The sequence below is a fragment of the Nipponia nippon genome, unplaced genomic scaffold, assembly GCF_047370975.1.
Source record: "Nipponia nippon isolate SJK-2023a ecotype South Korea unplaced genomic scaffold, ASM4737097v1 scaffold_9, whole genome shotgun sequence".
Classification (NCBI taxonomy): Eukaryota; Metazoa; Chordata; class Aves; order Pelecaniformes; family Threskiornithidae; genus Nipponia; species Nipponia nippon.
Genome location: NW_028262413.1, coordinates 20465297 through 20478540, shown reverse-complemented (window position 1 = coordinate 20478540; position 13244 = coordinate 20465297). Strand labels below are relative to the sequence as shown.

The following is a 13244-nucleotide window of genomic DNA, read 5'->3' as shown; positions in this document are numbered from 1 at the left end:
GTCACAGGATGGCTGGTGCTGCCAGAGTTTCCGCCTGCTTTTACTTAGTAATAGCTTCTAGTAGAGGGAAAAGTAGTTGGATTTTGTTTTTATTATACTTAGTAAATCTGTTCAAGTTTCTTTATCCAAGCCCTGAATTTTAGTCTGTGGTTTGAACTCTGCTAACCTTCCTGGTGAGAAGCATCTGTCCCATTTTTGCCCCCCTCCTTTCCCTTCCCGTGCATGGGGACCAGTGCCCCACACAGCCCTGACTCTGTGTTTCCCAGCTGTGGGGTCTGATCCTGTCTGTGCTCTTGATAGTGAAAAAGCCCAGAGGTGAGATGCTACGTAGCATGGGGACCTGTCTGTGCTCAGGCTGAACCTGGGTGGGGACCGTGCCAACCCCAGCTCCATGCAGAAGCCTCTCAGCAGTGGGACTTGCTAGGTGCCTTCCTCCCTGGATTCGGGCAGGCAGGCATAGCCATGTGAGGCCAGGGGTGGCTGTGCTGGCTCCAGGCAGCTGCCACACTGCTATCGGGAGCAATTAATGCTGAGCTGACTGTGGGCCTCTGCAGAGCTGAGCAGGAGGGAAGCTAAGCTGCAGGGCAGCACTCCCGTGCACATGGACAGCAATGAGCACACAGAGCTCTTCCTCGGTTAATTCAGGCTGGCATTGCAAAAAAGTGCTTGGAGGCCCAACAGGCGAGATCTCTGCTCATAATAGTCCTTGCCCCCCACACATGGCTGCGTCGGGGCTAAGCCACTGAAGCTGTCACTGTCTGGTTTCAGAGCCATGTCCCTCCACCTTGCTGCAGCGGCACATGGCAGACCTGCTCCGCAGTGACCGCGACCTGGCCCCCAGCTTCCTCAACAGCGTCCTCAACCAGCTGAACTGGGCTTTCTCTGAGTTCATCGGCATGATTCAGGAGGTGAGTGTGCCGCCCAGGGCTGCAGGGTCTGGCACTCAAAGGGTGCCCGTGTCCTGCACACAACAAGGTTCAAGACACGACTCTTGGGGCCGGTAGTGCACCAAATCGTTGGCATGCTTGGGAGCTGAGTTGGGCTGGGGGTCACAGTCCTCCTTTTGGGAAGGGGCACCCTGTTAAGCTGTCTCCCTTGCTTGGCAGATCCAGCAGGCAGCAGAGCGCTTGGAGAGGAACTTTGTGGACAGCCGCCAGCTGAAGGTGTGTGCCACCTGCTTTGACCTGTCAGTGAGCTTGCTCAGGGTGCTGGAAATGACCGTCACGCTGGCACCGGAGATCTTTCTCGACTGGAATCGCCCATCGTCAGAGCTGCTGCTTCGGAGGCTCGCCCAGGTATTATCCTTTCACAAGGTGTGAAAAAGTGTCCTCTGAAGGGGCATGGGGAACCCTCTGCCCTCTCTCCAGATGTGCTATGAAGTGGGGGCTCCTGCTGCAAACGCTGTAGTACTTAAAGCTGCTAGAGCAAACCTAGCTGCTGCAGAACAAGTGATGCTCCCTAAAATCGCTACATGTCAACTGCTCCCCTCCTTTTCAACTAGTCTGACCACAGCCGATTTCTACCTCTACCAGGAGGGAGGATGACAGCCCCTTAAGTCTTCCTTCGGAGGGGCTATGGCCAGTTTCTTTTACCCAGTAAATGCTGAATGCTCCTGTGACAAGCAGTGCCATGAACTCCAGAGAGGAGGCATGGCAAGAGGTGTAGAGAGTATAGCTAGCTTCACAGGGAACATGCCCCAGTGTTTGGGCAGGCATCTTAGTCCTTTGTCCCTCAGTCCTACACTATGGTACCAAATGTCTCTGCTTCCCTGCCAGGGTGACCGGGACAGCCCCATTCCAACCCACAACACCCCTTAGGCTCCAGTAAATTAGTTTCTATTGTAAAGCATGAGCAACCCTGGAAAGCCCTGAGGACATGCAGCTGGTTTTGTATGAGCCAGCCTGGTGGAGAACAGTCATGTATACCTTACCTATACCGCAAGGGTTGGGTTGCTCTGAGGCCTGAGGCTCAGGGCTCTGAGCAGATGAGGCAAAGCAAGACACAGTGGGGTCTAGTATGGCAATCTTGAGGGAAGTGCTCAGCCTGGGATCCCAGGATTTTCCCTGTGCAAGGAGGAAAGTGAGGGGCCCTTGGCAGGTGGTTTAGGCAGCAGAGAGCAGAGTGCTGCAGCATCCCCCTTGCATCCTGGTAGTGCCACAAAGCTGTGCCCCACCGCTGAAGATGCCCACAGAGGGGTGCAGAGTTCTGCTCTTCATGCATGAGGGTGACAGGAAGAGGGGTGCTGTGTCTGAGAGCCGGTGCACAGCTTGCAGCGGTTGTGTCAAGCCTGGAGCCATCCCTGCTCATCCCACTGGGGGTTTGGGTGAGAGATAATGGTGGCTAATTAAGTGTCTTTACAGTTGATTCCTTTTGTGCTGGTCATAGGCAGAAATCTCTGCCTGTGGTGATGCTCTGTCAAGCAGAGAAGCAGATTGCTCTCTGCACTCATCCTGTGCTTCCAGGCTAGTAGGTCCGTCCTGCCACCATTCGCAGGCAGGGCAGGACCTGCACTGTGCTTCACCCCGCTGACACCGCTTTTGCCCAGCAGCAGCTGCCAGATCATGCTTCATGGGCTGTGACTGTCCTAGGGACTGTAGCTTCTGCTTGCCAAGAGCTTTTATCCACAGAAGTAGCTTGGCATCTGTAGGTGGGATTCAGATTTAGGTGGAAGATGCTGAGATTCAGGTGTCTTGACCTCAGACTGACTTTCCTGGGAGGTTTGGGTCTGGTACAACCATTGTGGTGTGGTGCCACCTCCCTCTGTGCCAGGGCCAAGCTAGGACTGTGCTGTGAGCCTCCCTTTCTGCATTCACCAGGTCCCAGGCACCGAGCCTGAGCTGTAAGGACATGCTGCCCCAAAGCATACCCTTTGGATGCTGCTCACAGGAAGGCCCATCCAGAAAATACAAACCCTCTCTGCTTTTCCCTACACAGCTCTTGAACCAGGTGCTGAACCGTGTGACAGCTGAAAGGAACTTGTTTGACAGAGTGGTCAACCTCCGTCTGCCAGGTGAGTCCATGCATTAACTCTCTGTCCCTCTCCATTGAAAACATGCTGGAGGCATGCCCTTGGGAAGTGGGGGATGACTTGTACTGAAGGTCAGGGCAGAGGTGTATGGGATCAGACCTCAGGCCTGCCACATCCCTGGCTGGGAAGCCGTTCTGGTGCCGTGGACTGCCACAGAAGTGCTGTCTTCAGAAGACATGTAAATCCTCCAGGCAGACCTGAGCTTTGATGCTCTTCCTAGGCCCTTAGCCTCTGTCTGCTCAGCAGCTCCAGTTTCCTCCAGGATCTGTGTCCTCGTGAGGCAGCTGATACATAGGTCTGGCTGTCCGTGGTGGAAGTGGCAGCCATGCTGTGCTTGGGCGGTGGGTTTCCTTGCTAGATAACTGATGTGACAGGTTAGGTTGGAGCTGTTTGAAAGGCTCAAAGCCCTGGACAGATTGCAGTTGAGGTAGCAGACTTGGTTGCTGTGCTCTGCATCGAATAAAGGGTGCACTGAATTGCTGGGGGAAACTGTTCTCACCGACATCAGCCTTCTTCCTCATGGAGGTGCCTGGGGGCAGCTGAATTGTGCCTCTTAGCAGAGACTGGCTCCAGGTGCTGTGCTATGGGCATCCTGTATTTCCTGTACAGCAGCTGGATTTTCCTGCCAGCTTAGGAGGGGACAGACCACCTTCTTCTCTTGAGGCTTGGAAGGGGCAGAGGTGCTCCATCGTGAGGGCAGTGCCTGAGTCTGGGGTTTGCATTAGTGGGGAAGACTCCTCTCTCCTCGATTAAACCCATGGCCCCACCGGAGAGCCCAAGTCACAGTTCCTGCCTCTGGGACTGCTCTGCCACCAAGTCTGGAAGTAGCAGTGCAGCCCTGCTCTGCCTGTCATGCGGTGACAGCAGCTCTATCTTTCTCTTTTTCTTCCATAGGGCTGGAGAGCGTGGACCATTACCCAATCCTTGTGGCCGTGACGGGGATACTGGTCCGGCTGCTTGTGGACACTGATGTTCAGGGGTGAGTGGCTTTTGACTTCCGAAGCACAGAGTCACCGCATGTGGCATTGCTTTGGGTGCTGCAGCAGTCAGTGCTATGGGAGGCATTGCAGGAGTGATGTGGGTGCATGGGGACTGAAGCGAGGCGAGGCAAGGCAGATGTGCATGGAGCAGGCAGGGGCCAAGGAGCTGCGTGCCCCTGCAGCAGCTGCATCCCAGTGCTACTGCTGGGTGCAAAATTCCTTCCTGTGGTGCCGGAAAGCCCTCATGAGAGGTAGCTTTGAGGTGATGTACCGACAGCATATGTGCACCTTCCTCTCTAGGATGGGGTCTGGCACTCCATGGAATAGGACAGCTGCTGTCAGAGTTTGTGAGCATCACATGTAAAAGAACGCTGCTGATGAGGTGATGCAGGCAAAGTGCTGTGACACATGGCAGCAGATGCAAAGGAGTTCGTTAAAGATCCTTTGCTCTGGACACATCTTGGGGAGGCATCAAAACGTGTGCAGAGCTCTCTGGCTGCCCAGACCTGTGGCACAAGGGTGAGACAAATTCTGTCCAGGCACTTATGTGATGCTGATTTTCAGATAAAGCAAATCTTGTCTTTATGGTAACCAGCTATTTAGAGAGGCTGCACTGGGGGAATGATGCAGCCGGACAAAGCCACAGCTGACCTCATGGTTTATGTGTGTCTGTACCTGCTTGTACCGAGTCTAGAAAATAGGCTCATGCTGATATCCTCTGCAGCCCTGCCTTTGCTCTCTCCCAGTGTCATTCATAGATTTCTTGCCCAACCACCATGCCCTGTAGGATGCTGTAGGAGATGGGGATCTTCTGTCTGCACTGCAAATCCTGCTTGCTTTCACATTTAGAGAACATGATAGTCTCTGACTTTGCAGAAAGCGGAGCCCCATCTGGCCGAGCAGCTCAGCCCTGCAGCCAGTCTTTCAACTTCTTCTCTCAAGGACTCAAAGATGTACACAAATATATCTAATTATATCCTGCCTCCCGTGGCTGCTGCACCAGTCTCAGAGCCCCAAGTGTGACAGTGCCAAGAGCTTAGTACAAGGTCATTGATCAGTGGCCTTTCTGGACTGTGAATGGGGGTGGATTTTGCTCGCCCCCAGAATCCTGCTCTGTGGAAAGGGCAAACATCATGAATTTGACGACACAACTAGACACTTCATCCTGGAGGGAAGCGGGGAGGTGATAAAGCAGTTCCCTGCATGCCAGGCAGGATGAGAAGTCCTTCCCTGGCTCCCTGTCCCTTGAACATCTGTGCCAGACCAGGTCACTTGTGGAGTGAAAGAGGGGAAGAGATAAAGCTCTTTCTCTGGCCGTCAGTTCAGGAAACTCTGAAGAGCACTGTGAAGATGGTAGTGTGATGAAAATCACATCCTTCACAGCCCACAGGGAGTCCTGGGGAGACAAAAAGCTTCCAGACTGTGTCTCCTTTACCTGAAAAGTCAGTTGTGCTTTGGGTTAGGGAAACCCGAGCAGCTGGTGTCAAAGGGGCTGTACATCACCAAACGGCACTGTCCCCTGTCTGCCAACAGCATCGTCTATGCCTTGGGACATGGTGGGCTGCGCAGTCGCAAACCAGAGGTGCCGTATCCTGTATTGTGAGGTTGGGAAGTGGCAAATCTCTGACTGATCATCAAGGGCTTTGTAGTCACCTCCTTGGGCACTGGAAAGCAGAAATAAATACGAAATGGGGGAATGATGTGGGCAAAGCATCATATCCTTATGGTGGACGTAGCTGAGCAGGAAAAGCACAAGGTGAAACAGGAGGAAGCCTAGGGAAAAACATCTATACAACAAAATGCTTCTATGTGATTTTGCAAAGCCCTGCAATAAATCTGAGGTTTGATAAGTCACTGATCTATAAAAGGCAAGCAAACATTGCAGGAGAGACATTGAAGTCAATGAAGACAAAAGAACCAAGGCTGAGTGGCTTGGAGACCCTCTACTGCTACCCAAGCAGAGGGGATGGGCAGCCTGATGGCAGAGATCAGTGTGGCTGCAGGCAGAGTACCTGACATTGAAGGGACAACTGAGCTACTGACCCTCTTTGCAGCACTCTGAATTGAGAACCAGGGTGCAAGTGTTGTACCCCGCTTATGGAATGGTTCTGCTCTGTACAGGCATGTTCAAAAACAGCAAACAGGGACAGGGTGGAGAAAAACAGCAGATATAAGAGGAAATGCAGAGGCTTTTCTGCTGCCTTTGTGTTCTTCTAGGGTTCAGTCTTGGTTTGATCCTGTGTGCAAGTCCCTTGGCACCATCGCCGTAGGACTGGGAGGTGCAGCTGGGGTGAGCAGAGCCCCATAGGGATCTCCTCCCCACAGTCACCCAAAAAACAGGGAGATGGTACAGGTCAACAACAGCTGGCCTAGAGCAGGGCGATGGGAAGCATCCATCTGCAAGCGCATGAGTAAGAGGATGGTCCATGGAAAGGAAAAGGAGAATTCAATGCTTCCTCAGGTCTCTATGCTCCCATGGGAGTTGATTGCCATGGATCGTGTTGCTGCAGGAGGTAACTGAAGAGATTTAAAGGACCCCATATGTAACCAGGCTGTCCAGAGCAGACTCATTTTATATGAACTCAAGAGGAGACACTTCTCCTTTTTCCTTTTTCCCTTCCTCTCAATGCAGTGAGTAGGATAACAAGACAGGCTTTTTTCTTTCCTCAGAAGCATTCTGCCTGGACAGTGCTGGAAGCAGGTAGAAATCTCTTCCGGGTCTCATTTGGCAGCTCCCAGATTGCCAGAAATTAAGAGAGATTATCCAACTCACATTGGCATGTAGGAACTTCTGTGTGGGAATTGCCTAGGACAATTAGTTACCTGTTACCCTGACTGGTTCCCTCCAAGGAGGCTCTGCCCCAGAGGATGAGGACAAGGGACAGCACCCTGGGTGACTTCCCTGGCTTGGCTGTGTTTTTTCTGGTTGCCTCTAACCCAGCAAGCCAATGCTGTGCCAGGCGCTTGGTTGGAAGGTGCTGCAAGCTTTGCGCTGGGACAGAGAGGGCAGATTCATCTGAGGGTGGAGGAATGAGGTCCCATTTATGTGGCCAAAAAGTTCCATCAGGGAAGGGTGGGGGTAAGGAGAGCCTGGGCCCTGCCAGCTCATCCAACCGCGTTATCAGGATGCAGCTGGATGCCTCAGCTGCTCATCGCCCAGCACAGGACACTCAGCCAGGCATCAAGTCCTCTTGCTATGGCCTTCTGGCACCAAACAGAGCCATTAAGCACAAGGAAAGGGAACGTTGCCCAGGCTGGGATGTGATGAGACAGTTGATACATCGTGCGCCTCAGTCCCTGGATGGAGCAGGATGTGCTTTTGTGAGAGAAGAAATGCATTTCCTCATCAGGTCCAGCAGGACGGCTGGTGCTGCTCATGGTGAACCAAAGCTTCAGTGCCCACCTCGTGCAGCCTTACTGATCTTTGTAAAGCCTCTGTGGGTCACTTACCACAACTCCCAAATGCTGGCTGCGGGCTGCAAGGTGGAAAGGAAACCTTACGCTGATAACCAGAACGGCTCAGCTCCGCCACAGGATGTAACAACCCTTGCAAACAGACAGAGGAATCTGTGCAGGGCACAGATGGGGAGGCTGCTGGCTCAAACTGGGGTCCCTCAGCAGACGGTCTTCTAGTTCCCACAACAGGAGCTGTGTTTCCCAGCAGAGCAGCTGCCTGTCCCTCCAGGGCTTGCCAGGAGGGAGCTAAACCTCATCAGCAGGTGAGAGCAGGGAAGCCTGGCCCTGGGGGCTGGGCTCTCTCACCAACAGGCAACAGCTCCTTGCTTTAAAACTATTTTGGCCTCTGCACTGTTGTTTTGAGACTGTTCAAACCTCCTGACGTGCTGCCCCCTCCCAGCCCTCGGGTCTGACGGCAGTCGGGCAGCACCTTCGTTGCAGGGAGTCGCAGTGCCTGGCAGGGCTGAGGAGGCAGGGATGCCCCTGTGCTGCCTGTTTGCCAGGCCCTGATGACTGAGCCTTGGTTTTGTGGGGAGGAGAGGATCTGGCAGGCTGAGCCAGGACTTGGGCTAAATTGTTGGGTCCATGCCAGAGACCCTGGCTGCCTTCAGCCGGTATCATACCCCCGTTTGTCTGCTAAATAATTGAGCAGATTTTCTATTAAGCCTCCTTTGCTCCTTGAGCTAATGGAGCAGCATTGGCCAGAGCTTGTGTAAGGATCTTGGCAAGAGTGAGCAGCAGGAGAAGTGGCAAAGCCCGACGGTGAGGCTGTTGGTCCCCTGTGTGCGAGGGCATGTTGTAATTAGGACCGGGCATATAGGTTGGAAAAGACTTTGTGGAAAGCGAGTGGCCGCCCCAGAGTGGAGATAAGCTGTGTTGTTCCAGGGCTCGGACACCGCTCTACTTTCTCAGGCTTCCCCCATGCACTGTGGACCCCATCCACTCGGAGGCAAGGGAAGTGAGGCCGGGCAGCATGTTCCCCAGCCCTGCCCACAGCTGATGACGCCCCTCTACAAAAAGGGTCGGAAGGAGGAGCTACAGGCCTGTCAGCCTGACCTCGGTGCCGGGAAAGGTCATGGAGCAGATCATCTTGAGTGCCATTATGTGGCATGTGTGGGACAACCGGGGGATCAGGCTCAGCCAGCATGGGTTTATGAAAGGGAGGTCCTGCTTCACTAACCTGGTCTCCTATGATAAGGTGACCCGCTTAGTGGATGAGGGGAAGGCTGTGGATGCTGTCTACTTGGACTGTAGTAAGGCCTTTGACACTGTCTCCCACAGCATTCTCCTGGAGAAGCTGGCTGCTCATGGCTTGAATAAGTGCACTCCGCGCTGGGTTAAAAACTGGCTGGACGTCCGAGCCCAGAGAGTGGTGGTGAATGGAGTCAAATCCAGTTGGCGGCCGGTCACGAGTGGTGTTCCCCAGGGCTCAGTGTTGGGGCCGGTCCTGTTCAGTATCTTCACTGATGATCTGGATGAGGGGATTGAGTGCACCCTCAGTAAGTTTGCAGATGACACCAAGTGGGGTGGAAGTATCAATCTGCTGGAGGGTAGGAAGGCCCTGCAGAGGGACCTGGACAGGCTGGATCGATGGGCTGGGACCAACTGCATGAGATTCAACAAGGCTCAGTGCTGAGTCCTGCACTTTGATCACAACAACCCCATCCAATGCTACAGGCTAGGGGAGGAGTGGCTGGAGAGCTGCCTGGTGGAAAAGGACCTGGGGGTGTTGGTTGACAGCTGCCTGAATATGAGCCAGCAGTGTGCCCAGGTGGCCAAGAGGGCCAATGGCATCCTGGCTTGTATCAGGAATAGTGTGGCCAGCAGGACCAGGGAGGTGATAGTGCCCCTGTACTCAGCACTGGTGAGGCTGCACCTGGAGTACTGTGTTCAGTTTTGGGCCCCTCACTACAAGAAGGGCATTGAGGTGCTGGAGCGTGTCCAAAGAAGGTCAACGAAGTTGGTGAAGGGTCTAGAGCACATGTCTTATGAGGAACGTCTGAGGGAGCTGGGGTTGTTTAGTCTGGAGAAGAGGAGGCTGAGGGGAGACCTTACTGCTCTCTACAACTACCTGAAAGGAGGTTGTAGCGAGGTGGAGGTCTGTCTCTTCTCCCTAGTAACAAGTGATAGGACAAGAGGAAACGGCCTCAAGCTGCACCAGGGGAAGTTTAGGTTGGATATTAGGAAAAACTTCTTCACCGAAAGGGTAGTCAGGCATTGGAACAGGCTGCCCAGGGAAGTGGTTGAGTCTCCATCCCTGGAGGTATTTAAAAGATGGGTAGACGTGGTGCTTGAGGACATGGTTTAGTGGTGGACTTGGCAGTGATAGGTTAACAGTTGGACTCGATGATCTTAAGGGTCTTTTCCAACTTTAACGATTCTATGATTCTATGATGCTCTCAGTGTGAGTCTGGAGGGTTAGGGCATGTGTACGGAGCCAGTGAACTTGCCTGCAGCATAACTGTGCAAGAAAAGACCTAAGCAGCCTTCAGGGTGCATCTCCCAGGGACTTCTGCCCAAAAGATGGAGACGACAGAGGGAAGAGCACCGTGGTCATCAGGAACATGGTGCTACCAGCCAGCAGAGCACAGGACGGGGATCCTAGGCCAGAAACAGCCATACTGTGCCAGTGGGATGCTGAGCACAAGCCAGCGGGACCTGCCAGGAGGAGCGGCACTGGACTGACATGATGTTGGGGTAATTCTGGCTGGATCTCCACACTCTTCTTTTTTGCACAGTACAGATGGGTGCAGCCCGATGGACTGGCAGGAGGGAGGAGACAGAGAGGTTCTCTGGGCAGAAGTAACACATTGGTGAGCAGGAAGGTGAGGAGGCATGAGGCCAGGTGGTGGAGGCAGGCTAAGCAGACTCTGTTCAATTGCTAGATGGTTTTGGGGTCACCTCCACTGGAAAAGTCACAGAAGATTCCAGTCTGCAGGTTACTAAACTCAGCCTGGCCACTCTCCCGCATGCTTGAGCCCTGCTGGGACCCTGGGGACTTGGCTGGTCCCCACTGGACATGGTAGCTCTCTGCAATCCTGTAGGACGCTGATTACTGATCACTTAAAACACTAATGCTCCTTCAACTTGTCCTGATGAGCGAGCTGTGGCGGAAGGAGGTGCAGGAGTAGACATTTCGTGGACCACTCAGTGTAAAGTTGTCCTGGCTACCTTGCCCTAAACACTCAGAAAATGAGTGGTACGCGAGTCTTGCAGTATGTAACGTGTTGGGGTGAGAGAGCCAGAGCATGGAGGAGTGACTAACTCAGACCTAGGTTTCACGGTTGAAAAAGGAGTCTGGCCTTACTGACCCTACGGTTTTTACAAGCTGCCAGCTCCACATGCTGTATCCTGAGTAGTGGGGCTGCCAAGGCTGGGATCTCCGTCCTCTCGGGGCTGTTGGGCACATGCTGGGTGGCAGGAGCAGGTGTCATGCTGGCCAGCACCAGCCTTTGCTGCTTCAAGCTCTTTGGAAAACTGTGAGCGTCATAAGGAAAGGATCCAGGTCCAGCCGTGTACACGGTGTGTCCAGCCCCAGTGGCAGGACTGGCATTCAGCATGCCCGTGTCACCCTGGCTGAGATTTGAAGTGCCAGGGGAGACAGGAGTCAGCATTGGAGGCTGGTCCCCAAAGCTAGTCCTTCATCCCCATGTGTGCAGGCGCAGGTCCCTGTGTGCCACGGATGCCATGCTTTGTGCCGACCCATTACTTTACCCTGCAGAGTCAAGGAGCGGGAGGCCGGTTTGGCAGTGAGCCGGGGCTGTAATGGTGCAGATGGCTGCTGAGAGAGGACGGTGTATTCCTCAGGGACCATCCATTATGTTTCCCAACTCCTGCCTGTCAGGGAGGCTATGCTCGTGGCTATGTTTTTCCTTGCTGAGATGACTTGCCTTTCAGGCTGCTTAATGAACTGCTTCAACAGTTCAAACTGCCTTGCCTTGCTTGTTGGAGTAGCAGTATGGTGCAGGGTCTTTTCCAAGCATCAGAAAGGTGTGAAATGCAGCAGCAGGATTTTCCTGGGTAAAGGCAGTGGGGAGACCTTGGGACCGACACTGATATGAACCTCAGATATGCTGTCCCCAGCATAGTGGGGCTCAGGGATAGGCAAGTTGCAGCCTGTCTAGAAGAGCTCTCCTTGGCTTCTCGAGGCTGGAGTGTCTCCAGAGAGGCCCTCTGGAGCTTTTCTTATACTCCAGTTGGCCTGAACTTTCCCCAAGCTTCAGTCATTAGCCTCAGCTGAGGATTCAGGTTTGGAGCAGCACTAATGCCCAGGAAGCTGGTGCTGGCACCGGGGAGGGGGAAGGTTTGTGAGGAGACCTACGAGGATGGCAACAGAAGAGCAGCGGGTGAGTAACACCCACTCTGGGTGCTGGAGCCCGAAGCAGCACTTCACCTTTCCTTTTGGAGGAAGACATGGTGCTTAGATGTGGCAAGTGCACAGGCTTGGCACTGTATTGGCAGGCACGGACGACGCTCAGGGCAGTGCCCTTGTCAGGTTTGGATCTGGGCCCTCTGGGTGTTGTCTCCTCTGTTTCCCAGACATTCCCAGGACAAATTCAAACCATCCTTCCTGTGGGATCCCTGTCTGGGTGCAAAGCCATGGGATGGCATTGCCTCAGCTCCATCCTTGCGGGGCAGGGTGCCACTCACCCATCCATCTGACACCAAAGCACCTCACCACCCCCCGGCAGCACCCCGGCACAGCCAGCTCAGCATTCCAGGCTCATCAGGAACACTGCGCTAACGCAAGACGACAGGGCCTGCAGCGGTGGGCACACAACGAACGAGGGCGCAGGCCAGCGGGGCCTGTCACTCTGCATCCCGTCGCCAGCTGCTGAGCAGTGGCCGTGAGATATGCAGCAGCAGGGCATGTTTCTCATGAAGCTGCGCACAAGGTCAGTGTCAGGAGGGGCGCTGGGTGGCTGTGGTTGTCTCAGGATAGCTGCTCTCCCAAATGCTCTCTCCCCCTTGGATGGATGGGGGGTTTCTGACAAATGCTTTGGGCACAGTTGACTTTCTGCTGGGAAAAAGGTTGCTTTTTTCCTGGCTGAAAAAGTTCAAGGACAGGCACTAGAGGTGTCCCGATGCCCCAGGGACCTACCCCTCCCACCAGTCGCAGGGCTGCCAGCAACTCTTGGGGCAGGGGCGCGCGGCTGTGGGGTGCTGCAGGTTAGGGGGAAGGTTTGCAAAGGGTCCCAGTCCCCATTTTCGGTTGTGTCTGAGCTGCGCTCCTGCCTGCCAGCTGGACCTGGCATCCCCCATGCTGCAGGTGACAGCCACATGCTCCTGCTCTGGCTGTGGAGTGGGTGGTGGCAGCTGGCAGATGGAGGGACATCCTTATCTCTCTGCGGGATCACGCCGGATTGGGGGGGTGCACAGAGCCGCTCCCTGTGCCTGGGGCAATGCCAGGCTGGGCCCTGGGGAAAGTGGTGCAGGCACCCGGTGAGGTGAGGGCTCCATCCGCAAAGAGTGCTGAGACTCAGCCAAAGACAGGGCCGGTCTGACCCCGAGCAGGTCTCCTCAAGGTGCCTCTCCCTGCATCTAAATCCTGCTCGTCCCTGTTGAGGTCTGGGTGTGCCCTTGTGTCAGTTGGCGCTGCTCCCTCCCCGGCTCCCAGGTGTCACTGGAGACATGCCCTCCTGGGGACAAGCCATTGGACACTCCTCTCACACCATCCCTAGGCCACCAGCTCTGTCTTGGCACTTTTAACCCCTTCGCTGAGGCCAACCTAATGCCATTTGATGGGAACAGAGGCTGTGAGCCCAGTGCGAATTGCCTGG

At 54.5% G+C, this 13244-nt stretch overlaps 1 protein-coding gene across 2 annotated transcripts in view; it reads left to right on the top strand.

The window, feature by feature from the left end:
• RNF123 (ring finger protein 123) overlaps positions 1-13244 on the top strand; it is a 52983-nt gene that overhangs the window by 33971 nt on the left and 5768 nt on the right. For both annotated transcript variants that reach the window (XM_087743324.1, XM_087743325.1), the window contains exons 32-35: positions 769-908; positions 1107-1295; positions 2935-3010; positions 3923-4007. In XM_087743324.1, coding sequence (XP_087599450.1) covers positions 769-908; positions 1107-1295; positions 2935-3010; positions 3923-4007 — 490 coding nt within the window. The remainder of the gene's footprint in view (positions 1-768; positions 909-1106; positions 1296-2934; positions 3011-3922; positions 4008-13244) is intronic.